Source organism: Sus scrofa, chromosome 2 (assembly GCF_000003025.6).
Source record: "Sus scrofa isolate TJ Tabasco breed Duroc chromosome 2, Sscrofa11.1, whole genome shotgun sequence".
NCBI classification, from domain to species: domain Eukaryota; kingdom Metazoa; phylum Chordata; class Mammalia; order Artiodactyla; family Suidae; genus Sus; species Sus scrofa.
Window position 1 is genome coordinate 123,244,786 of NC_010444.4, and position 25,338 is coordinate 123,270,123.

The 25,338-nt window shown below is 42.9% G+C and overlaps 1 protein-coding gene across 7 annotated transcripts in view; it reads left to right on the forward strand.

Annotated features, from left to right (window-relative positions):
• The window catches only part of TNFAIP8 (TNF alpha induced protein 8), a 132,806-nt gene that overhangs the window by 92,437 nt on the left and 15,031 nt on the right, over positions 1-25,338 (forward strand). Inside the window, exon 1 of one of the 7 annotated variants that reach the window (XM_013987586.2) lies at positions 7,553-12,868. Within the exon in view, the coding sequence (XP_013843040.1) occupies position 12,868 (1 nt within the window). The 5' untranslated portion in view covers positions 7,553-12,867. 7 annotated transcript variants of the gene reach the window in all.

Here is a 25,338-nt window from a genome sequence, read left to right on the forward strand (position 1 = left end):
TTTTGTTCTTTTTTCTTTTTCTTGTTCTTTTGATATAAAGGGAGTGGGGAGAAGGTGGAAAAGCAGTCTCCCAGAACATATGATACATTTTTCTACTAGCACCCACATTCTTCCCTCCTGCCCAGCTTACCACTGCAAGCCTGAAAACTGGAGTGAGAAGAGGTCCCTTAATGTCTTCCTGCCCCACCCCTGCCCGTTCCTCACTTTACCCCTCCACTTGCCATCATTTACTTCCTACAGATGTGTAGCAAATTATTTTTTGGTTTCTGCTTTTTCAGAAAGCTCGGAATGTTTCTTTTTAAATAATATGACGTGCTAGAGTTTTAAATTGATGGCATTTAGGGTAGGATATGGGATACCTGTTGAGGAAGATGGAAAAAATACTTTATTAACAAGTGGAATCACGGTAGCTTCTGCCAGGAAATAGAGGACTAATGTCTGTATATATGTGTGTTTTTCGTGTGTGTTCCGGTCAATTCTTGCAAGACTGGCTATTGGCCATGGTCTAGAACCCTCTGTTTAGCTACCACCACTCAGATGTCTATGAAAGAAGCCATTATCTTTATATACTTTATCCTTATTAATCTTGGCCCCTCTCCTTAGCTTTTTTTTTTTTTTTTTCTCCTTATGGACTTATTTACCCTGTTTAGTGAGAGCTCACCACAAGCTCTTCACAATGTCTGCATTGCAAGAAAATTGCCTTTGGATGCTTCATGCCTGATTTGCTGTAATGGAAGAGACTTTTAAGTCATTATTCTGAACTGCAGTGAGAGACTAATATACTTTGGGGTTGAATCTGAAAAAAATACCAAGTCAGACTCAGAAATCCTTGGAGGCCAACATATTTGTGTATGTGAGTGAATGTACAAGAAAATGACTGGGGATATTGTTAAGCGATCATAGCTTAGGACGTACTTGACTCTGTGCCAGGAGTTGTTGAATCTCCATCCTTGGTTAATAGCCACCTCCTAAAGAATTGATTTAATTTTGCCTACTTACAAATGAATAGGTGATTGTGCTTGAGTATTAAACAGAGAAAAAGAACCCAGACCTCACTTTATAAAGAGTTGAATGAGTTTAAGATATCCAGGCATAATATGAATAGGAAAGCAAGAGACAGGAAGGAGGAGATAGACTTTATTAAATAGGTGAAAGCTGTTGAAAGATATCATCAGTTGCCAGTGGATGAGGGCTTACTTAAGAGATAGGTTGATGGCCATATTTTTGGCATTTACTTGATTCCTACTGAGCAAATCACTTAGTGATGAAGTAGGAAAATTGAATGGCAGTTAAGATCTGTTAAGATCTTTCTAATGCCAAGCATCAAGGAGTCCTGGTTATTGAAGCATTGGTACCAGAAAGTGAGGAAGCCATTATTAAGCAGGGGGTGCTTCAAAAGGCTTGAGCTCTGAGTGAGCTCAGCTCCTCCTCTCCTGCCCATAATAGCACTTTCCACCACCACCTCTCCCAGTTCTCTCATGCCTCACCAGACCTGCTGTTTCGCAAAGAAAACAGTAACCATCAGACAACTCCCTCAACTTCCTGCTTGCAGACTGACAGACTCACCTTCACCCACACCCACCCTCCCAGTGTCTGTGGAACCGGCATAGTTCCTGCTATGAAGGCCATTCCTTCTGCCTTGGGCTCCTCACTGTACCAGTTGGCTTCCTGTCTTTCCTGGCACCTTCCCTTCTGCATATAGATGGGCGCAAGCTCCCATCTTTGGAGTACTGGCAAATGCAGGTCTTATTGTCCAAAGTGTGCTTCTCCCTTCCTGACCCCCTTTATGTGCTCAGCTCTTTGGAGAGGCTTTTTCTGAACCCCCAACCTAAATTAAGACCCCTTACGGCTCTCAGAGCACCCAGTCATTTCCTTGTCGTGTTCAACACATTGTTTAGTGTCTCTTCTCTAGAACACAAGCTCGTGAGGGCCAGACCATGTCTGTTTTATTCCCCAGGGTGCCTCCTAGACCTACACAGTAAAAGGTGATCAGTAAATATTTATAAAATGAGTGAATGATCTCCATTCTCTCAAGTTAATCCTTAATACTTTGTTCAATGTTAAACATTTATTTCTCCTTTAAAATGAAACCTGTTTTGGGGAGTTCCTGTCGTGGCGCAGTGGTTAACGAATCCGACTAGGAACCATCAGGTTGCGGGTTCGATCCCTGCCCTTGCTCAGTGGGTTAAGGATCCGGCGTTGCCGTGAGCTGTGGTGTAGGTTGCAGACATGGCTCGGATCCCGTGTTGCCGTGGCTCTGGCATAGGCCAGTGGCTACAGCTCCGATTCGACCCCTAGCCTGGGAACCTCCATATGCTGTGGGAGCAGCCCAAGAAATAGCAAAAAGACCAAAAAAAAAAAAAAAAAAAAAAAAAAAACCTGTTTTGTTTTGTTTTTTAAATTTTGTGTGGTTCCTACTTTCTCGCTCTTTCTCCTACCTCCTCCTCTGAAGTCTTTTTCTCTACCACTCCATTGAAATCATCCAAAACACCAGTGATTTCCCAGGTGCTAAAATTACCAGTACCCAGCATTCATATTTTTGTCTTGATCTTACTTGACTTTTTTTTTTTTTTTCCAGCAGCATTAATGCTAGGAAAACAGTATCCTTGTAACCCTAAACTCCTTCCTTAATTCCTCTGACTACACTGTCCTGATTTCCCTTCCTTCTTCTCGCTGTTTCTTTTCCATCTCCTAGACCTCCATTGTGGGCTTTTCTAAGAGCCAGCTTTACTGCCAGTGACCTGGTAAACACCATGCTTTTAAAAAAAAATTACTATTATTATTTTTTTTGTCTTTTTATCTTTTCTAGGGCTGTACCCATGGCATATGGAGGTTCCCAGACTAGGGGTCTAATCTTTAGCCACCGGCCTATGCCAGAGCCACAGCAATGCCAGATCCGAGCCACGTCTGTGACCTACACCACAGCTCACGGCAACACCGGATCCTTAACCCACTGAGCAAGGCTAGGGATCGAACCCGCCACCTCATGATTCCTAGTCGGATTTGTTAACCACTGAGCCATGAAGGAACGTCTTAAAAAAAAAATTATTAAAATGTTGTTTTACAATGTTGTGTTAGTTTCTGGTGTACAGCAAAATGATTCAGTGTATTTATATTTTTTTCAGATTCTTTCCCATTATAGTTTATTACAAGATGTTGAATATATATTTCCCTGTGCTATATAGTAGGTCCTATTGTTTATCTACTTTTGTATATAGTAATATGTATCTGTTAATCCCAAGTTCCTAGTTTATCACCTCTCCCCACTTTTCCCTTTGGTGGCCCTAAGTTTGTTCTCTGTGTCTATGAGTCCAGATAAACACGTGCTTTGAATATCATACAGGTATCTCAAATTCAACAAGCCCATAGTGAGCTGATCACTGCGTACTCTTCACACATCTGATCCTTCACTTGTATTTTCCCTGAATACTTCTGTGAATATTTCACCACAGTCTTTTGGGCTTCCAAACTGCAAATCTCCTAGTTGTCTTTGACCCTGCCCTCTCCTTTATCTTCAGCTTCCAGCTGACACCTGATGCTTCTCATTATCTGTGCATATATCCGCTTTTCTTCCTCTTCCCCCCCCCCCCCCCCCCCCGGTTCAAGCTCCCACCTCTCTTCATCAGGGCTGTTGGTTGCCAGAAATGGATATTGATTCCTGCTATCACAAGCAGAAGAATTTATTGAAAGTATATTGGGTGGTTCACACATTCACAAAAAGAATTCGCCTCTGAAAAAAACGCATCAGGAAATGCAGCCAAGAATCGCCTGGTCAGGACCTCCCCATGGCCTTTGCCTACTTTACATTTTTTACTGTCACTGCTGGGACTCCAAATGTGAATGAGTAGTTGGTCATCCTTGACATTCAGAAACCTCAGGAGTGCCCATCATGGCACAGCAGAAATGAATCCGACTAGAAACCTTGAGGTTGCGGGTTCGATCCCAGGCCTCGCTCAGTGGGTTAAGGATCCGGTGTTGCTGTGAGCTGTGGTATAGGTCACAGACGTGGCTCGGATCCTGCGTTGCTGTGACTGTGGCATAGGCCAGCAGCTGTAGCTCCAGTTTGACCCCTAACCTGGGAACCTCCATATGCTGTGGATGTGGCCCTAAACGGCAAAAAAAAAGAAAAGAAAAAAGAAAAGAAATCTCAGAAATAAGCCAGCTGGTTTGTCCATGCTAGATCGTGTCTCTGACCCTTGCTGTCCCTGGGAGAGGGAATTCCTGGTTCCAGTTTGGGAGTGGGAGTTAGGGGATCTGACTCCGAGGACCACCTGCAATATGAGGGTTTCTTCAGAAATAGGAAAGAACTTCTGACGTGGTTCACCAAAATAGCAACCAACATTTACCACACCCCCGGGCTGGTTCCTCCAACCCTGGTGGTGCCCTATTTCTTTACTTCCTTGTTCCCTCAACCAGTGTCATTTTCTTTGTTGGGATCACTCTCTGCCCCTCCTCAAGTGGGTACTCTCACCCACTGTACCCAGTTTGGAGTAGATGATCTTTCACAGTGTGCCCAAAATATCCTATATTCGCCTCACCCTCAGTTGTACCATGTTTTCATGTGTTACTGTTGTTAGGATTCTTGTACTTTGCCTCCACATCATTTGGAATTTTCCAGACTAGGGGTGGAATTGGAGCTGTAGCTGTTGGCCTGTGCCACAGCCACAGCAGTGCCATATCTGAGCCATGTCTTCGACCTACACCACAGCTCACAGCAACACCGGATCCTTAACCCACTGAGCAAGGCCAGGGATTGAATCTGTATCCTCACAGATAGTAGTCAGATTCATTTCTGCTGAGCCATGACAGGAACTCCCATTATGAGCTTCTTTTGAAAGCAAGATGTGGACATGTTTTATTTTATTTTCGCTTGATCTAGGGCCTTTCATATGGGAGGGCCTAGTAAAGTATTATCAAATCAATCAGTTTAAAACGAGATCACCTGATATGAAACTTTTAAAGTGCTACTTAGAAGTTATATAGCCCCCTCACTATTTTTTTGAGAAATATTTGGATTTATTGAAGTATAGTTGGTTTACAAGGTTGTGATCATTTGTGCTGTATAACAAAGTGTCTAGTCTCACTTTTACAGAAATAATGACTTCCAAACCTAGAAGACAAATCTATTTAGTGTTTCTTCAGTTCTCCATGAAAGTACTTTAAATGGTAGAAGCAAAATAAGCAGTGTCTGTCATCACTAGGGTCAGGGCCTAATGTGGCTTGTGAGTATCTCAAATTGCCTTGAAGACTGAAGAAACTATTTTGAAACTAAAGTGTATTGAGTGCTTTCTTGTGCCACCATAGTTCTAAGCATATGCATATATATGTATATATCTTCTTCTATACTTGTTTCATAACCCTTTGTTTCAATTCCACATATCAATTAAGAAAACTAAGGATTGAAGAGTTTAAAAACCATGCCTAAACCCACAAAAGATAGAATTTAGATTTGAATGGAAGCTGACTATCCCTAGAATCTGTGCTTTCAAGCCTGATGGGGTACTTCTGGGAATGTCCAAAAGCTGCCCTCATCCCTCATCCTCAAGTCATCTTGGCACTCAGGAGGATGCCTTCTGTGGTCCTGTGTCTGCTTGCTCCCCACTTTGAGAAGCCAGGAGCATAGAGACCAGGTGTCTGGGAGGAGAAAGAGAAGGGCCCAGGCACACAGGCAGGGGGTCTTGAGCGCCTCCTTCCACCTCAGATGCAGAAGATCTAGGAGCCCAGGATCCAAGCTAAGGGCTAGCAGGAGGTGCCTGGAGTCCACTGAAGCAAGAGGGACAAGAGTGCAGTGGGACAAGAGAGGGACCTCACTTTCTGTGCCAGTGACCAGCTTGTGAATGGAGAGCGTGGACTCCCCAGATCAGTGATGTGTAGCAAGTTTCAGTTACATGTGCACTATCGCAACTGGGTAACTTTGTAGCATCCATGGAGTTTCAAGTTTCTTTAAAATCGGCAGGATCACATGTGAATGATTCTGAGCGCCCTTATGTTCTCCTCACTCAATCCGTCATATCTCCTTATTATATGGTAATTTGTTGGGTACCTGCACAGGCATTTGCACGCTCAATTGTAGCCCTCCTAGACTTAAATACCATTTAACAGGCGCCTAACCTATTTCTCAATGCTTGTGCAGTGGTTTCTCTGAGCTCCAGGTTATCTTGAGTCCATCTAGCCATACTCTTTTAGAGCTGGGATTCCCATTTCCTGGTGGGTTTTCAGGAAGCCCATCTGCATCAATCAGCTTGCCAGTCAAGGGACTGAAGTCTGTCAAGGGCCAGGATGAAGTGTGCCTGAGCGTCTCCCCCCTAAGCCCATGTGCCACTGGGCCCCTTTTAGAGCCTTCCAGGGACCTCATGGTCCGCATCACCCCACCTCCTAGGAATTATAACTCTTCAAGGACACAAAAAGTAAAGACTCCCACCAGTATGAATGGGACCAATACCTGTCAGAGTATTGATCATAGAAAAGTCATTTCATGTTGGTAACTATTAATATCCCCTTACATAATCAAAACGCCCAGTGGTATCACGTAAGCTGCCACAGCAGGCAGTGTCCTCCTGGTTTTAACCTCACATGCGGTGACAGCTTATATAATCACTTTCCTTGCTCAGCATGACTCTTCTCCCCTTTTCTCTCCCTTTCCCCATCCTTGCTTAGCACAGGGAATGAAGCAGTAGTTTGGCTCTGATGAAATGCATGGCCCTTGGTGCGGCTGACCTTAATGTCATATATAATGTAGAAGATGCAGCATATGCTCCAAAACACTGGACTTTGATGCCATTGTGTTTCCTTTTATGTAGTCATTAGCCTTTGGGTGCGGTATGCTGATAAGGACTAAAAATGGAAAATCCATTTCGAGATCTCTGCCATACTGTCTCCTCTGCAGTGGACATCACTGATAATCTGGCCTTGCCTGACACCCCCAGCTCTTTAAGCTTAATTATATTGGGGCCTTTTTCTTCCTCACTTCTGAAATGTCCATCAGATGGGATTTACATCACGACTTTCTTGTCCTCATATTAGGATGCTGTTGGAACAACCAGTATAACATGGATGATTAAATTACCTGCTCCTGGCTGGTGATGATCTAGGAAGTAGCCCAAAAGTGAGTGGGTAAAAGAGAATGCAGTAGAGTAAGACAAAGTCTCAGGACCCAATGATTTCATTTCAAAAGAACGCAGTGGCTGATTTGCCACAAACCATTTATTTGTCAACATTTCCATCCATATGAGAAAGAGGCTAATGACTTGAGAAACAGTGAGATCAACATGGTTGATACTTCTCTTTCTTCAGTAGATTGTGGCTAAAAAGATAGTATAAACTGGGAATTCCCGTCATGGCTCAGTGGTTAACGAATCTGACTAGGAACTATGAGGTTGCGGGTTCTATCCCTGGCCTTGCTCAGTGGGTTAAGGATCCGGTGTTGCCGTGAGCTATGGTGTAGGTCACAGTCACAGCTTGGATCCCGCATTGCTGTGGGCTCTGGCGTAGGCCGGCAGCTACAGCTCTGATTCGACCCCTAGCCTGGGAACCTCCATATGCCGAGGGAGCGGCCCCAGAAAAGGCAAAAAGACAACAACAAAAAAAGATAGTATAAGCTATCTTTAAAAAAAAAAATCAAATCATAACATTTATCTGTAATATTTAAGGAAGCTCTACAGTGAGAAGCCTTTTGTAATTAAAATGATTTCCCCTACAAGTGTGAGTAGAATCACCATGACTTACAGTTAAAAGCAACTTTGCAGGTCCTTTCATCTAACCTTTATCATGTTAGAGTTGAGGAACCAAAGCCTAGAGAGTTGGCATTGAAGCTCTTTCTACCTGCCTTGTGCCTGTTTGGCAAACAAGAAATTTTACAAGTGTAGGTTTTAGCATCCTGGATTTTTGCATGACATCTGGAAGCAGGGCAAGCTAATCTGTTTGTGTGAGTGTCATCCACTACCTTTTGGGGGGAATTTCCGAAACCTAAATGGAATGTTGAGCACATGGAGATTTCCTATTTCACCTTCTCTTACATGTGCTTCAGGAGAGTAAAAGATGAAGAGGCATTGTGCAATAAGGCTTAGCTCTGCAAATAGGTCCTATTAGATCCCTGGCTTTGAAAGTGGTAGACCAAGTGAGAGGCATTTTAACAGTGAGCTCACTTGTTTTCATTCCTTCAGGAAAATTAGCTCAGTAGCTGGTGGGGCAGCGGCACTCTTCCTTGGAAAGAAGGTGTGCATTCGTGTGGGTGGGAAGGGAGCCGGCATTCAGACACCAGACGTGCAGCTGCAGGAGCAGATGGGCGGCCCACAGCCTGGTTTTCCCCAGAGCACTGCAGGCCTGGTGCATGCTGGGACTCAGAACACACTCAAGCATTCTCCAGCTGCTGATCAAGATGTCTGAAAGAGCAATTGCCTCAATCTTTTTTTCTTCCAGTTTTATTAAGATGTAATTGACACGACAGCACTGTGTAAGTTTAAGGTGTATAGCATCATGGTTTGATTCTCATATGTCATGAAGTGGTTGCCACTTAAGTTTAGTGAACATCCATCATCTCATGTAGGTACAAAATTAAATAGAAAATTTTTTTTCCATCTGGGGAGCTCTTAAGATTTACTCTCCTAACAACTTTCATATAGGACATATAGCAGTGTCAGTGGTATTTATCATGTGTCTTAAATCTTGTTCTGGAGTTCCCATCATGGCTCAGCGGAAACGAACCCAACTAGCATCCATGAGGATACAGGTTTGATTCCCTGGCCTCACTCAGGTTAAGGATCTGGTGTTGCCGTGAGCTGTGGTGTAGGTCACAGATGCAGCTCGGATCTGGCATGGATGTGGCTGTGGTGTAGGCTGGCAGCTACAGCTCCAATTCGACCCCTAGCCTGGGAATCTCCATATGCCGCAGGTGCAGCCCCAGAAAGACAAAAAAATATCTTGTTCTAAGGGCTTAAGGATCTTGAAGAAGAGTTAGATGAGAGGTACAGTATGTCTTGACTGACTGACTATTGAGTGGGCAGTAAATGGCTGAGGGAGTCCTGCTCTGGGAAGCTGTAAGCCTGCAAGTCCTGTGTGTTAGGCTGGTACCTTGTGGTATTTATGGTTTTGAAGGTGTATGGGGGTATGTGTTTGTGTATATAGCATCATGTTTGGGCATACATGGGAATACACTCTCCAGTTTCGTATGACAAACAAGATTTAACTTTATAGGTTACTGGAAACAAAGTTTCTTCCAAGGAAATCCTGAATCAAAGAGGCCACTAAGCAGAATGCCCTTGGTGACCACAACAGCTTGAGGCCTGACACCTTAACACCTCACGTGCCTGAGTCAGGGCCAACTTCTAGGAGAAGAATAAGCAATTCATGAACTGTCTTTCTAGTTTGACCTGCCACCTAATCTTGATGCCAGCTTACCTGGCCCAGGTATGTGTTTTCATGTGGCCATCTCAGCTAAACTGAGATGCTGGGGACCTGAGGTGTTCCTGGGAGCACAGGCTCTGCTGCTTGTGTGCTGGGTGCAGCCTCTCTCTTTCAATCACAGCTGCTTCCTTGGGCCCTGGATACTCATAGAAACCAATATTGGCCAAGTTAGGGCTTCCTCTGAGGGGCCTGGGGAAGCAGATTGTGTATGTAGACAGCCCTGCCCTCGAAGAACTTAGTGTTCAGGTTATCACACACATCACATGTGCATTCATAGCACAAAATACTTGATGAGGAGCTTACGATGAGTATGGCTGAGGATGAGGCAGCAGAACCTTTGAGAATCTAGGAGAATGTTTACCAGACTCCATCCTGTGCAGCAGTGCTGGGAATTCATAGGCCCTTTAGGCAAGAGGAAAGGAGATGAGAGAGAAGGAAGGAGGCTTACCCCCAGTGTGGAGTGGAGAGTGCATTGGTGGGCTGTCTTGCACTGATACATGGGGTCAGCCTAGCTGCCCAGAGGGATGCTATGGGTTATAGACAAGGCACTAGGAGTCAAAGGACCTGTTTTCCTCCTGACTTTGCCCTCGGTTGTCTGCAGCCTTCACTTGCTGCTTAAGTTTCTCTGAACTTGAGTTTCCTCATTTGAAAAATTAAGGCTTTGTTGTTAGACTAAAGCATGTCCATGATAGCATTTAGGAGGGAAACACGATTAGTGTGAGGAATTGGGGGCAGATATCGAGCTGGAAAAGGGCAGGTGCAAAGTAATGTCTCAGGAATATTAAGCTAACTCAAGCCCTGAGTTCTGGAGGGCGATCTGAGCTTGGTTAAAGGCACCTGGATAGAAAAGTGTGTGACTGTCCAATCAGAAGAGGAGAATTGGAGTTCCTGTCATGGCGCAGTGGTTAACGAATCCAACTAGGAACCATGAGGTTGCGGGTTCTATCCCTGGCCTTGCTCAGTGGGTTAAGGATCCGGTGTTGCCGTGAGCTATGGTGTAGATCACAGATGCAGCTTGGATCCCGCATTGCTGTGGGCTCTGGTGTAGGCCGGCAGCTACAGCTCTGATTCGACCCCTAGCCTGGGAACCTCCATATGCGAGGGAGCGGCCCCAGAAAAGGCAAAAAGACAAAAAAAAAAAAAAAAAAAAGAGAGAATTCATTTCCTTCATGTGATCTCTGAGGGAAAGATTGAAGAGAGAGGGGAGGGCTGGACTGTGGAATTAGCCTCTGAGAATACCCACTTTTACAACGGAAAGGGGTAGATGCCTCCAATAAAGGAAACAGAAAAAGGAAGTACTCAAGATATAGGAGGAACCCAAGGAGAGGACAGGGCTTTAGAAGCCAGGAGGCTGAGAGGCCCGTGGAGACGGCGGTCAACCATGTCTAAGGAGAGGTGCTGTAGAATATGCGTTGCCGTCTTCTCCTTGGGCAAAAGCTGGGAGCCTAAGTTTGAAGAGCTCATCTGCTCAGGATACCTCATGAGCATTCATTCATTATCTAGTAGGCAATTGAAGGAGTGAGGAGGGCATGTGGGGCCCAGGGGGTGACTGCCCTAGCTGTGAGCCAGCACCCACGCTCCTGAGGAAGGGAGGCTTTCAACATCTCCACCAGTGCACACCCTCCAAGTGCTAAATGCCGGCAGATTCCTTCCTGATCTCCACCCCCATCACTCCTGACCTCTCCCTGTGGCATTTCGCAAAATCAGCGCTGGTGCATGACGCTAAGAAGTGAATAGAAGTAGGAAATTAATCCAGCTTTTCATACTAGGAAAAATTTTTGGCCACTCTGAGAATTAGGGAATTTTTCTCTCTTCCCTTTCACCTTCAGTTCCTTTCTGCTCAAGTTTTTTCTTCTTGTGACAGGATTGCCTGTCTTGGCAAACTGCTGATGCTTCTGCCAGGGGCACCCTAGATTTGATATGTAATGTGAACCTCTGAGGGCTTATACATGTTGTGTAGGATTTGGGCCACACAAGTAAGGGGCCATTCTCAGTAATTTTAAGTTTCTGCTGAGGTGAGAAGCAATGAGATAATGCCTGTGTTGGTGATTAACAGCTTCACCCAGGAGGTGCTGGATAAATAAGGAGACGTATAATCACACTCAGAGGCAGAACCCGCCCGTGGCCTACATATGATATTTAACCTGTTAAGAAGTACTCATTTCCCATTTTGTAGAAAGCAGGCAAGGGTGGACTGGCTTTAAGGAACGTTTTCTTTCTGTAAAGTTATCTGATGAAAGTGAAATATTAGTGTGCTGACTGTTCTCCTTATTGTAAAGCACTGACCAAACCATTTTCCCTTTTCGAGGGTTAAAATGAGAATCAAATTAGTTGTGAAAAAGCTAGAATGAAAATACACTGTTCCCCAGTATCACAAGTCTAAACGCGCAAGTTTTTCAGAGAAAGGAGATAATTAGGAATTTCAGTCGTGGCTCAGCAGTATCGAACCCAACTGGTATCCATGAGGTTGTGGGTTCGATCCCTGACCCTTCTCAGTGGGTTAAGGATCCGGCGTTGCCATGAGCTGTATTGTAGGTAGCAGATGTGGCTTGGATCCCAAGTTACTGTAGCTGTGGTTCAGGCTGGAAGTTGCAGCTCCTATTTGACCCCTAGCCTGGGAACCTCCATATGCCACAGGTATGGCCATAAAAAAAAGACAAACAAAACAAAACAAAAAAAAGATTAGAAAGGAGATCATTAAAGAAGGTGTCTCTCCAGAGAGGCTCCAAGGAGGTAGAATTCAGGGGCCAATGCCAATGAAAGGGAAAGAGAACTACTGGAAAACCAGAATAGTGAAGGAAGTCGAGGGAGTGGCCCCTTGGCAGGTTTTAAAGTTTCAGAGGAACAATGAGGAAGAAATAGTGGGAGTGAGGGGGAGTGGTGGCTGTGGAAGGTACAAGGTGGGACCCAGGCCTGATGCAGAGCCTCCAAGTGGAGGGAGAGGAAGGGAGAAGTAAGGAAGTAACTCTGAAATGAAAAAAGGGAAACTAGAGTGGTGAGCAGCAGTATAACTAGGCAAGAGACCACCGTGACTGAGGTGAGAGATCTTGGCAGTTTTCTTTATTTTGATTTTGCAGTGAACAGGAGGTCTGAAGGGGCGCTAGTCTCCCAAGTACGATGCAGACTTGGTGCCCTTTAAATCACAATGTTCGGAGGACACAGAAGGGCTCCAGTTCTTCTCAGGCAGCATTAATGCAGGGGCCCCAAAACAAGGACATGACACTGAGGAATGCTGCTGCTTTTCCAACAGCTAAAGATTGGGGCCAGTCAGAAGCAAGGGTGACTGTTTTGCATTGGCTTGGATTCCTAGTGACTTTCTTACTCAGTTACAATAATGATTTCCTCAAAAAGCTTGCCTGTGGCAGAAGATGAATTAGAAAAGCAGTAATGCCAGCCTGGAAGAATCATCTCAAAGCTGTCAGCAGTACTGTGCCATCCATTTGATGGAAGGCCGGTGGGACTTTTAGTAAGTGACTATTACAGGCATAGAGAGTCATCTCTCTCTGTCTGTCTGTCTGTCTGTCTGTCTGTCTGTCTCTCTCTCTCTCTCACACACACACCCATTGAAGCTGCATCTAATTTCTGGGGGTTTCACTGGTTAACAAGTCTGATGGTGAGCAGAGTTTAATGGGCAGAACTGGTTTAAATTATTTGGCTAGCTCAACCATTGCTCTGACTTGATGATCAAGCTGATAACCTAGAAATGCAGGAGTAGGTGTTTGCCATTCCTGTCCTCGCCATCCACCCCAGCATGCTTTGGGGTCGCCCCCTCTGTGCCAGTGCTTAGGGCATGGGGGAGGGGAGGGGCTCCTTGGGCTCCTCAGCGATGGAACTCCAAGCTGGCTTGTTTCAACACGGCTAAGGGTTAATCAGGTAAATTATAATTGCTGCTGGGAGAGGCAGCCTAGCTGAAGCCTGACGTAGCCCTCAGGGTTGCTAGGGAAAAGGGTCATTCTTAAAATCCTTAATTGCTTTCCTGTCTTTCTCAAAGATAGGTTTTTAATGTAACATCATAATATTGGACCAGTGGATAAATACATTGTTGATGCATATTTTAGTTCTCTGCATTCTTATTTCTTTAAAATTCTCAGGAGACCCTTCCTTTAAAATATACTTAGATCAAAAAAAAAAAATGGAAAAAAAATATACTTAGATCGCATTAAAAGAAAAAAGGAATAAATTGATTCTGTTGTTGCTGCTGAGTTCCTTGAGACCTTCTGCATCTTTGGGCATTTTTGTAAATGAAGATGTGGAATGCCAATTGGACTGTTGAATCTAGAGGGTGGAAGTGGGAGAACTATTATAATTGGTAGTGATGCTAGAATATCACAGAAACTACCAGGAAAAAAGTCTCAGATTAATATTGTTTGTTGTTTTCCTTCTTTTTTGTTTTGATGGCACTGTCTATCCTCATTCTGTGAAACAGACAAACCTGTTTTCACTGTATGTTTTTTAAAGCTTCAGTTAGCTAGTTTTTTTTTTTTTTTTTAATGCTTGCTGCTGTTTTTTATCCCATGAATGACTCAATTGAGCGAATGTAGGCAGCTACTAAACTTGGCAGTTTGTCGCCATCATCATGCCCCTGGACAGGAAGTGTTCAGTATAGATATGACTAACCAGTTTCCAGGCTTAAAAATAAAGTGGGGGATTTCTGGACAGAATAGGTCTTTGTCGTTCATTTCAACATGCCTGATAAATGTGAAGCTCATGGCAGCCCCTTGGCTTTCTCACTTTTTCCAGGCCGTCACTTCACCTGACATTTTCTGTTATACCGATTGAAACTTACTTTACGGTGTTAGTGGGGGGTTTTTGGGTTTTTTTTTGTTTTTGTTTTTTAATGTAATAAGTGGATATTTGAATAGTCGTGAGAATCAGCCAGAGTCCGTTTTCTCTCCTTTGCTGCCTCTTTGAGTTTGAACTCCTTTTAAATCATCCCCCTCCTGAGGTAGGTAATGGGGAAATAATCTTTACCAGCCTGTGTAGGAGCTTAAACTGAAAGCAGCAAGGACCTGCCCGGACTGCTGTATGTACTGTGTGATTTGTCTTGAATCTAAGGCCCACATGAAGCAGCATTTTTTTTGCCCCCCAAAATTATTTCCAATCATTCTGGTGATTCTTAAATTTCTTTTGTCAGATAACCCCTTACCACCTCAGGAAGGATTTGTGCTATTTTGACAGATACCGAAAGGCTTTTTGGCATTTTATTGCCTACTATTGTTTCAGAACTGCAAAGATAACTTCATTTTTTATTTTGTCTGAACTGTCTCCCTAAATAATGTAATTTTCCCTTCCTTAATACAGTTTTTTCCTCTGCTTTCTTTTTTATTCTAAACAGCTGTGTGTGTGTGTGTGTGTGTGTGTGTGTGTGTGTGTGTGTATCCTAGGGATTTAAGAAGTCTTACTACCATGTTTTATGGAAATGCTAAGTTAGATAGAACATTTATTAGATGAGAAGGTCTCTAGCACCACCACCACCACCACCACCAAAAAAAAAAAGGGTTTCTCTTAACTCTGCAAGTGTTTGTCTCTGAACTTCTGTTTTTCAAATAAGAAACTGCTGGGAAATGATGATTTAAGATACAAAATGCATGCAAATATTTTTAGTTTGGGTTAGGTTGAGGTCAGTAATGGTTCTTTGGGACAACTAGGCATCATTTGCCAAATTTAGTAATAAATCATACACTTAAAAAGAATGGAGTCGTGGTTACTGTACTTTGGCCATATGTGGCTTTGACTCCTCGTTGAGGCTTCTTTTGTGCTTCTCCTTATTGCTCCTCCTCTGTTTTCAAGACCAAGGCAGGGCAGACTAGAGTAGTCCCTGCTATGCCTTGGGTTAGAACTTCATAAAAATCCAGTCTTTTGAAAATATAGGAATCCTGTACTCCAAAGAACCTCTACCTGTTCGATTAAGATGTTTTCAGACGGAAGGGGAAACTGTGTATACAAGCCAAGCTTTCAGTGAATAAAATGATTCCCTGATCTATAATGTTAATCTGCTCTACCTTTGTGCTTTTATTGTGCAAGACTTCTCTAGTATTTATGGTGACGGGTACATTGTAGGCAAATGGAAAATGCTCAATAACCAATGAAGTGTGAGGGTAAACATATGATCCAACTATTTTGCAGAATAATGTAAACCCCTGCTCTTTTCATGAGATTCGACCATCCAGACCAGCATCTGGTCTTGCTTTAGTACAGGAGGGCACTGTGCTTAGTAGGTGGTTGTACCATTCACAGTGCCAGAACTCCACTAAAACCAAGGCAGACATTCAGAATATGTTGTGCCTAGGAGGGGCATTTAAGAAGGCCTGTTAGGGCCTTCTTTTTGCTGGTTCCCTTGAGACCATGGAGGTGATAACCAGTCTTTTAGCCAGTGTTTTGAATCTCAGCGGTCAGGCCTAAGATTAGTATACACCCATGGGAGGGCTTGGAGCAGACCAGATCCATTGGGGCTGATGGAGGCTGTAACAGGCTAACTTACTACTCTCTTGAAAAGTGATAGAAACTAGAGAATTATCTTTAAAATTACGGTCTGACAGGTTTTATCATCAGAACACTTCTGGTGCGTCTTTTGGTGCAATGGAAAAGGAAGTGGTTAGGCAACCTTTGTTTGAAATTCTTGCTTTTTGGGGGGCGGGGGGAGGCCCCGCAGCAGTGGCATATGGAAGTTCCCAGGCTAGGGGTCAAATTGGAACTGCAGCCATAGCAACACCAGATCCAAGCCACATCTGCAACCTACACCATAGCTCATGGCAACCCAGGATCCTTAACCCATTGAGCAAGGTCCAGGATTGAAGCCTCATCCCCATGAGTACTAGTTGGGTTCGTTTCCGCTGAGCCACAACAGGAACTCCTTGACTAGTTTTTTTGTTTGCTCTACCAGAAAAGCATCTCCTTTTCATTTCATTGGAATCATACATCTGTGGAGTTCTGAGTTCTGGCCATTGGGACATAGATGGATCAGCCCAAATTAGCTTTTTACTAGTTAAATCCAATTTAAAAGGCAATTTTAGGAGAAAGATTAGAGAAGAGAAAAATGGTACTTGATTGAGGGACAGAGACACAGGGTGGATCCAGATGTAATAGTCTTTGGGGCTGGGTAAATCCTTTGAACAACTAAAATTTCAGTTTTCGGTTGTTAGTTTATACCTAGAAGATGAGAGTTGGGCTTTATCAGCCTTTGAAAGCAAATTAAAGGCCTCAGCTCTCTTTAACCATGCACATATGTGCTTGGAAATTCTATCCAATAATGAATGATAAAGTTAAATTGCTGACCAAAATGATCTGAATTATGCCTAAAAAGAAAATCTTGCCTCTAAGACCAGAGGGGCCGGATGTGCTGGCCATTTCTAGGCTGGGGCCACCACTTTGCCTTGAGCCCAAAGACAAAGAAATAGCTGTTACTCAGACCTCTACTGACTGAACACCAGCCCCCACCTAGTGTTCCAGGAATCTTCTCAGCCACTCCCAATGATAAAGGAAAATACTATATTAAAATATCTCAGATTCTTTTCCTCCATCAGAATGCAATGAGCCATAAATTAGTTCAAGAAAATACGACCCAACCCCTAACCCCTGATACCTTATTAGAAACCATTAAAACTTTGGAGACCGAGAAGATTATTAAGGCCTACATTTGGAACCTGGAATCTTAATCCAAGAGTTCTAAAACATCCTTCTTTTTTTTTTTTTTTTTTTTTTGCCCGTATCTAAGGTTGCTACATTTTGTGAAAATACCAATTTAATTAAAGAAAAATACTCACAGATGCTAGACACCTGCTATTTAAGAATTACATATCCTTTAATGTTAGCTAGAGTCTCTAAACATTCAGTTAAACATAATCTCTAGGAGTTCCCATTGTGGCTCAGTGGTTAACAAATCTGACTAGGAACCACGAGGTTGGGGGTTTGATTCCTGGCCTCGCTCAGTGGGTTAAGGATCCGGCATTGCCGTGAGCTGTGGTGTAGGTCACAGACTCGGCTCGGATCCCATGTTGCTGTGGCTATGGCATAGGCCGGTGGCTACAGCTCCAATTCGACCCCTATCCTGGGAACCTCCATGTGCCACACGCGTGGGTGCGGCCTTAGAAAAAACAAAAAGAGAAAAAAAAAAACAACATAATTTCTAAATTTTGGTGGCAGCAGTATATTATATGGTTTTATTTTATAGGATGTAGTGGGAAAAGATTTCATATTGATTTATCAAGAGGGAAAATATGGCAGAATTCATTCTGGATATTTACTATTGAATGTGCCCTGCATTGGAATGTGGGTGGAGTTCTGGCATTTGTGTATTTGTATGTTTTGAGGAAATAAAGGTATAGAAAAGCACTTGTCTATTGCCTATATAAAGACTAACTGTACAGCTGACAGCTTAAAAATACTGTAGGAGATGACATTTCATATCTAACAGTAGCATCTGTTTCCTTCATTCTAAGATCAACAAATGGCATTCAAGATGAATGCTGAAAATGTAAGAGGAAAAGCCCTTCTTTTTGGCAAATCTGTTAACTCGCCTTACCATCCATTTCAAAGCAGGATTAGACTACATGACATGAATTGAAAATTAACAGGAGATTAGTTCAAGGGGAAAACTGTTTGGTTAGGAAAGATTTAATTTTCAAATTTAAAAACGGACTCAAATCATACATTTTAAATACTTGAATAAGTTTTTCCTAAGCGTTTAGTCTTTATAATGGACATTGTCTCACATCTGAGAGATAAACTCAACATTACTTTTCTAAGATATCTTCTACTTTTTGTACTAATGAGGATGTTAGAAATCATATGAGGAAGAAAATTAAAAAAAAAAAAAAAAGCAGATTGGAGTTCCCGTCGTGGCGCAGTGGTTAATGAATCTGACTAGAACCATGAGGTTGGGGGTTTGATCCCTGGCCTTGCTCAGTGGGTTAAAGATCCCTGGCCTTGCTCAGTGGGTTAAAGATTCGGCATTGCTGTGACTGTGGTGTAGGTCGCACATGCGGCTTGGATCCTGCATTGCTGTGGCTCTGGCGTAGGCCGGCGGCTGCAGCTCCAATTAGACCCCTAGCCTGGGAAACTCTATATGCAGCGGGAGCGGCCCTAGAAAAGACAAAAAGACAAGAAAAAAAAAAAAAAAAAAAGCAGATTGTTTTTCTCCATAGGAACAGTTTTAATTGGAGGTTCTGTTATTTATCAGTAAAAAGTAACCACTAGATATGATCAGGAATATTTCACAAGAACAAAGATATGATCATAAACTGTGCTAATCATTTGACACAGTAAAATTATGTTTCTAGCCTTATGAGTGTCAATGCACCATGTATACTATCTTCTAAGACCTCCAATCTTTTAAAAGATTAATCTGGATACCATAGAAGTACAAATTTACCATATAAATTGTCTCCCAATACATATTTTTAATGTTTGGTTAGTGAACATTGCTTTTATTTGCTTGTGGAAATCTTTGTCCTGTGTCTCTACCAAGTAGAACCAGGTAATGTGAATCAGTTCTTCCTGGGTGTGAGTGACACCTGGGGTCGTCACAGACTCAGCCCCTTTGTCTACCCCAGAGACAAAGCCTAGGCACCGTGCCCCGCTTTCCAGCGCGCCAGGCACACTTACTTTCCTTTAAAACAAAACCTGACTGGAGTTCCCATTGTGGCACAGCAGAAACAAATCTAACTAGTATGCATGAGGATGGGCGTTTGATCCCTGGCCTTGCTCAGTGGGTCAGGGATCCGGCATTGCTGTGAGTTGTGGTGTAGGTTGCAGACACAGGTCAGATCTCATGTTGCTGTGGCTGTGGTGTAGGCTGGCGGCTGTAGCTCTGATTTGACCCCTTCCCTGGGAACTTCCATATGCCTTAAAAGCAAAAAATATTTTTTTTAAAAAGCAAAAATTAAAAGGGACCTAAAAAGCAAAGAAGTAAAAATTAATAAAAATAAATAAATAAAACAAAGCCTGAATAAATTGGATAGCTCTAAAAAGCAAAAAATAAAAATAAATGCAAATAAAAAATAAAACAAAGCCTGACTAAACAGAATAGCTCTTACTTCAGCACCCCCATTGTTACTATAGTCTATGCTGTATAATATCCTCAAGTGTGTCTTTCACCATATGGGCATTTCATCCATTAGGACATGTTTCAGTTCACTTAGAACCTGGTTTGCAATTTCTGAAAGTCACTTCAGAACTCTCCTCACCAGGGATGTCAAGGCAGAATACGCCAGGTGTCTGGCCAGGTGTAAGTTAATGCCAGTGGCTTTCAGCAGAGGTTAGGCAGCGTGGAAGCCCTACCTCTGTCCTTGAGGGGTTTTCAGTGCGAAGGAGGTAGCTGACTGGTGCATGTGGAAGTCGTTGTCAGGGGGCTGCCACATTATTGGGGTTAGCGAGGTGCAGGACAGGCTGTCTGTGGCTGAGATTGCTAAGGCATAGCTGTGGAGATGAGTAGCCTTGGCAGGACGTTTTGGACAAGATTCTGCAAAGTGTGGTGCGTGTGCCATTGGTGGTGGTACAGTAAGTGATTTTAGGAGGCCCCAGGGATAGAGTTAGATCATCTTCAGTAGCTTTACAAGACGATTAGTCCCTGTCAGCTCGCTTGGAATCCCTTGCATCATTTCCAGAGAATGCCTGTGTTTGGGACTGGGTGACCTTTGCCATCTTTCTCGCACTGACTCACCTCTTTGGTGCTATGCAGGTAGACATGGGGCTCCTGGGCTTTGGCAGACAACAATATCGCGCTCGAAATGAACAGTGTTGGGTTCTTATCGACGTAATTTTTATGATTGGAAAAATTTCAATGATTTTTATAATTATGGTATATTTAGGGGGAAGAATACCAGTTTCCCTTCACATAGTGTATGTCGTTCTCTTTTTATTTTTTTATTTCATTTTTTCCCTTTTTTTTGGCCTACACCTACAGCATGCAAAAGTGCTCAGGCTAGGGATCAAACCCACATCACAGCAGTGGCCTGAGCTACAGCTGTGACAATGCCGGATACTTCACCTGCTGAGTCACTAGGGAACCCGATGGGTCCCTTTTTAAATAAATTTATTTATTTTTTTACTAAGATATTAAGTAACTGGAGGGAAATAAAATACAGATAGTAAGTAGAAAACAAAGGCAAATATTTGCAGCGGCATGGATAGACTTGAAGGGCATTATGCTATGTGAAATAACTCAAAGATAAATACTATTTATCATTTATATGTGAAATCTAAAAAATACAACAAAGTAGTAGGTGTAACAAAAAAGGGACAGCTTCACATATAGAACAAACTAATGGTTACTGGTGAAGAGGGAGGGACGGGGAATATGGGGGCTAGGGGAGCAGGAGGTACAAATGTTGGGGCTAAGACAGGCTACAAGGATGTATGTTACAACATAGGGAATAGAGCCAGTATTTTGTATAATGTAAATGGAAAGTAACCTTTAAAAATTACATTACTCATTTCTTAATTAAAAAAGAAAACAAAGGCGAGTTGTGACAGCAGTTCCCAAAGGATAAGGGTTTAGATTGTTGTTCATGTAAATACCAGGTGGCTTTTTGGGTGAAGAGAGAGATTTCAGCAAATATCCTAGGGTGGAAAAGACAAGGCATTTTGAGGGAAAGGTGACTCTAGAAGCTAGTGGAAGACTGGGAACCTTTTGACGAGTCAGAACGAGGAAGCCGCCTTGCTCAGCTTGATAGCAGAGGACTGCAAGCCCTTTAGAATCACTGCCACAGTCACACCCAAGTCTGAAAAGTGACTCAGAAAGGTCTGAGTCCCTGATCCTTCAAAGCAGGGATGGCCAACTCACATGCCTTGGCTAATTTCCTGGCCCTGTGGGTGTGTGGCCAGATGGGAAACCAGACAGGACCTGTTTCTTAGCTCCCCACACCCCCCCACACCCTAAATGTTACCAGAAGGTCAGATTTTTTCTTTAGAAGCTGGAAGTGTGCATTTTTAATGTCCATGCTCCCAACTTTTACATGTTTTTACTAATAAGAAAATTAAAATATTATGACTGCTCATTTCGTGGTTGATGGAACAGTCCTGGAATTAGATAGTGGTGGTTGTGGCACATTGTGATATAAATAAAAATCACTGAGCTGTACACTTTTGAAAGGGTTACAGTGGTGAGTTTTATGTGCAATGGATTTTATCTCAGTTTTAAAAAGAGAAAAAAAATGATAGGGACCCAACCAAAACATGTTACCATCCCAAAGTTTGTAAGCTCTCTTTTATATGGAGGACTTACTCTTTGCTTATTCTGATAACCCAACACAAAGCACCTTTCCAGGAGAGCCAGCGACAAGCAGTTAATGGGGGTCACATTGTAACCCTGCTTGACCTCTGGACCTCTTTCTCCTCCTGTGGTCTCCAGGGCTTCTTCCATCTCTAAAAGTAGGACTGGTGATAGAAATGGGGAGAGGTGGGATGGTGACCTTAATTCTGGAGCCCAGAGTGAGTAGGCGGAAAGACAAAGCTGCAAAAAGGTGGGGGTTGCCAAAGTGTTTTGGAGATGTGATTTATTGTGTTATTTGGCAACTAGAGGTGAAATTGATCAGTTATGTTATTTGCCAAAGTTTATTTCACCCAAATATCTACCATCAGGGAAGTAATCCATCTCCAAGACAGAAAGTTAATGTACTTAGGGAAACATTTTTTAGTCCTTAAAAGAGATCAACTATACTGGCCTTTTTTAGTTATTTTCTTTAACTGAAGAATGAGTTTAATATACCAAGTATGACTCAGCATCAAAGGATCATGGTTATTCTAACAAAACTATTTGTTTTTATGATGTTGAGGGCCTTTTATTTTTAATTCTACATATAATATTTAGTCAATTACAATAAGGACAAAATAGAAAACTCAAGATTCTTATGTTATCACCCTCATGTTTCAACTTTTTCTTTTTTTTTTTTTTTTTTGTCTTTTTGCCTTTTTCTAGGACCGCTCCCGTGGCACATGGAGGTTCCCAGGCTAGGGGTCTAATTGGAGCTGTAGCCGCCAGCCTACACCAGAGCCACAGCAACGGAGGATCCGAGCCGCGTCTGCAACCTACACCGCAGCTCACGGCAACGCCGGATCCTTAACCCACTGAGCAAGGCCAGGGATCGAACCCAAAACCTCATGGTTCCTAGTCGGATTCGTTAACCACTGCGCCACCAAGGGAACTCCTCAACTTTTTCTTATAACAAGCTAGCAAAGAAAAGTAGAGTTTATGCGTTTTTAAAATTTCCAGTTTTTGGAGTTCCCATTGTGGCTCAGTGGTAGCGAACTTGACTAGTATCCATGAGGACACAGGTTCCTCCCTGGCCCCACTCAGTGGGTTAAGGATCTGGCATTGCCATGAGCTGTGTTATATATAAGGCACAGACTCAGGTCAGATCCTACATTGCTATGACTGTGCTGTAGACTGGCAGCTGTAGCTGCAATTCAGCCCCTAGCTTGGGAACTTCCATGTGCTCTGAGTGCGACCCTGAAAAAAAAAAAAAAAAAAGAAAGAAAAAAGTCAAAAAGAAAAATTTTTTAAATTAAATTTCCAGTTTTTTATAAATTTATCCTTAAAAATATGCCTTTTTTAATCTTAAAAAAGCAGTAGTTGGAGTTCCTTCCATGGTGGCCTTGTAAGTAAAGGATCTAGCGTTGTCACTGTTATGACATGGGTTCAATCCCTGGCCCAGGAACATCCCCCCCCCAAAAAAAAGGGCAACACTTACCCTAAAAACAGAATTATCTCTGCAGAGTGTGGGTTATTCAGTAATTCTTAGCAGTTTCAAATGTTATCAAAAGATGATTTTTTGGAGTTCTGGCCAAGATGCAATGGGTTAAGCATCTGACTGTAGCAGCTCTGGTGGCTGTGGAGGCACAGGTTCGATTCCCAAACCAGCACTGGTTAAAGGATCCAGCATTGCTACAGCTGCAACACAGGTCACCACTGTGGCTCAGATTCATTCCCTGGCCCAGGAACTTCCATGTGCTGCAGGTGTGGTCATAAATTTTTTTTTTTTTTAAAAATGTGTTGAGTGAATGAATGAGTGACTACTGGGAGAAGGCTTTTTTACTAAAAGTTTCTTTACTCTTTGGAGGTCTAAACTGATATGGAAAATTCAAGTTCAAATTTCTCCCAGGATAGTTATAAATTTAACAAATTCACTACCTCTGTGAGATCCAGTGAGTACATTCTGTAGAAATTAGGAAAATGGAGTTCCCTTGTGGCCTAGTGATTAAATGAACCTGGTGTTGTCACTGCTGTGGCTTAGGTCCCTGGTATGGCTTAAATTTGATCCCTGGCCTGAGAATTTTCACATGCTATAGGTGCTGCCCCCCCCCAAATGCAAGAAATTAGGGGGAGATTTTGATGCCCAAAGGTAGCTTCCTGAAGCCTGTGGCTAAAAAACAAGTGTTATGAAAACATACTATTATTACTCCTAACCTTCCTCCCTTTTTCTCCAGTAAAGCCTCTTTAGACACTCACTGACTATAAATAATTTAGGTTTAAATTATTTTAAAATCCTCGAGACTCACACATGTCATGTCCTGCAGTTTCTAATGTACAGGTACCCTGCAAGGCAGATTTCGAATTCCTAAAGAACCAGTAGCAGCTGTATTGGTTGGCTCTAAAATGTAGTCACATTTATTATCAGGAAGAAGCTATCCACAGAAATGGTACAGAGCCCGGGAATGGAACATAACCCTGTGAAGATGGTCAGGGAGGGCCTGTGGTAAACCGGGAAGAGTATCCCTCCTCTAAGAGTAGCAGCCACAGTCTGCCTCAAGACCATTGTTGCTAGGTGGAAATGTGGGCCCATTTTGGTCAAAAAAACCTATGGAGTTTCCATCATGGCACAGCAGAAATGAATCCGACTAGCAACCATGAGGTTGCGGGTTTGATCCCTGGCCTTGCTCAGCCGGTTAAGGATCCACGGTTGCTGTGAGCTGTGGTATAGGTTGCAGACGTGGCTCATATCTGATGTGGCTGTGGCTGTGGCTGGCACCTGTAGCCCTGATTGGACCCCTAGCCTGGGAACCTCCATATGTCATGGGCATGGCCTTAAAAAAACAGAAATATAGATTTTGATGTTAAATTTTTAATTTTTTTTACAACATGAACCACTCATTCTAAGAACAGTACAACACCGTACTGGCCAAACAATGGAGTATCCAGGTAACAACCTTTGCAGGGCATCCTGATCTAAATAAAACTGAGATGGATACCTGAGCATTAGGAACAGGGGGAAAGGGGTTAGAGAGAAGAGTAGAAACCACTTCACAGGGAACCTAAGTACCACACTAGAGGTAGCCGGCAACATGCATACTGCTTCTATAAACCACTGGTTTTGTTTGTTTGTTTGTTTGTTTCAAGGTTTTAAGCTGGAATTTCAGAGCTTCAGTGTATCTTGATCCTTGGAATGAGACAGTTTACTTTAAGGCCCAGCAGATCCTATCTTACCATTTGTTTACCTTTAATGGGATCTAGCCTTTTAGGCCTTGACATGACTATAAAATGCTTGACTAGCTTATTAACCTTTTAATACAGTTTTGGGGAAAAGGTTTTGACAAGAATGTTGGGAGGCTGTGCCAAGATGCATATTTGAGAGATGCCCAAGCTGAGGCCAAGAGGTTATTGCTTCTAAAATACTCAAACAGATGGGTGTGGGATATTCGCATGGAAGATTCCAGAACACTTACTGCAAGGATTGAGTTAGCTAAATATGGTCACTTCGCCAAATGAAAGTGACTGGTTATTCTTGGAGTTCCCATTGTGACTTATCAGGGTTACAAACTTGACCAGTGTCCATGAAGATGTGGGTTTGATCCCTGGCCTCACTCAATGGGTTAAGGATCCGGCATTGCCATGACTGTGGTATAGGCCAGCAGCTCCAGCTTTGATTCCATATGCCGAGGGTGCAGCCCTAAAAAGCAAAAAAGCAAAAACAAAACAAAAAACAAAAAAAAAAGTAAAAA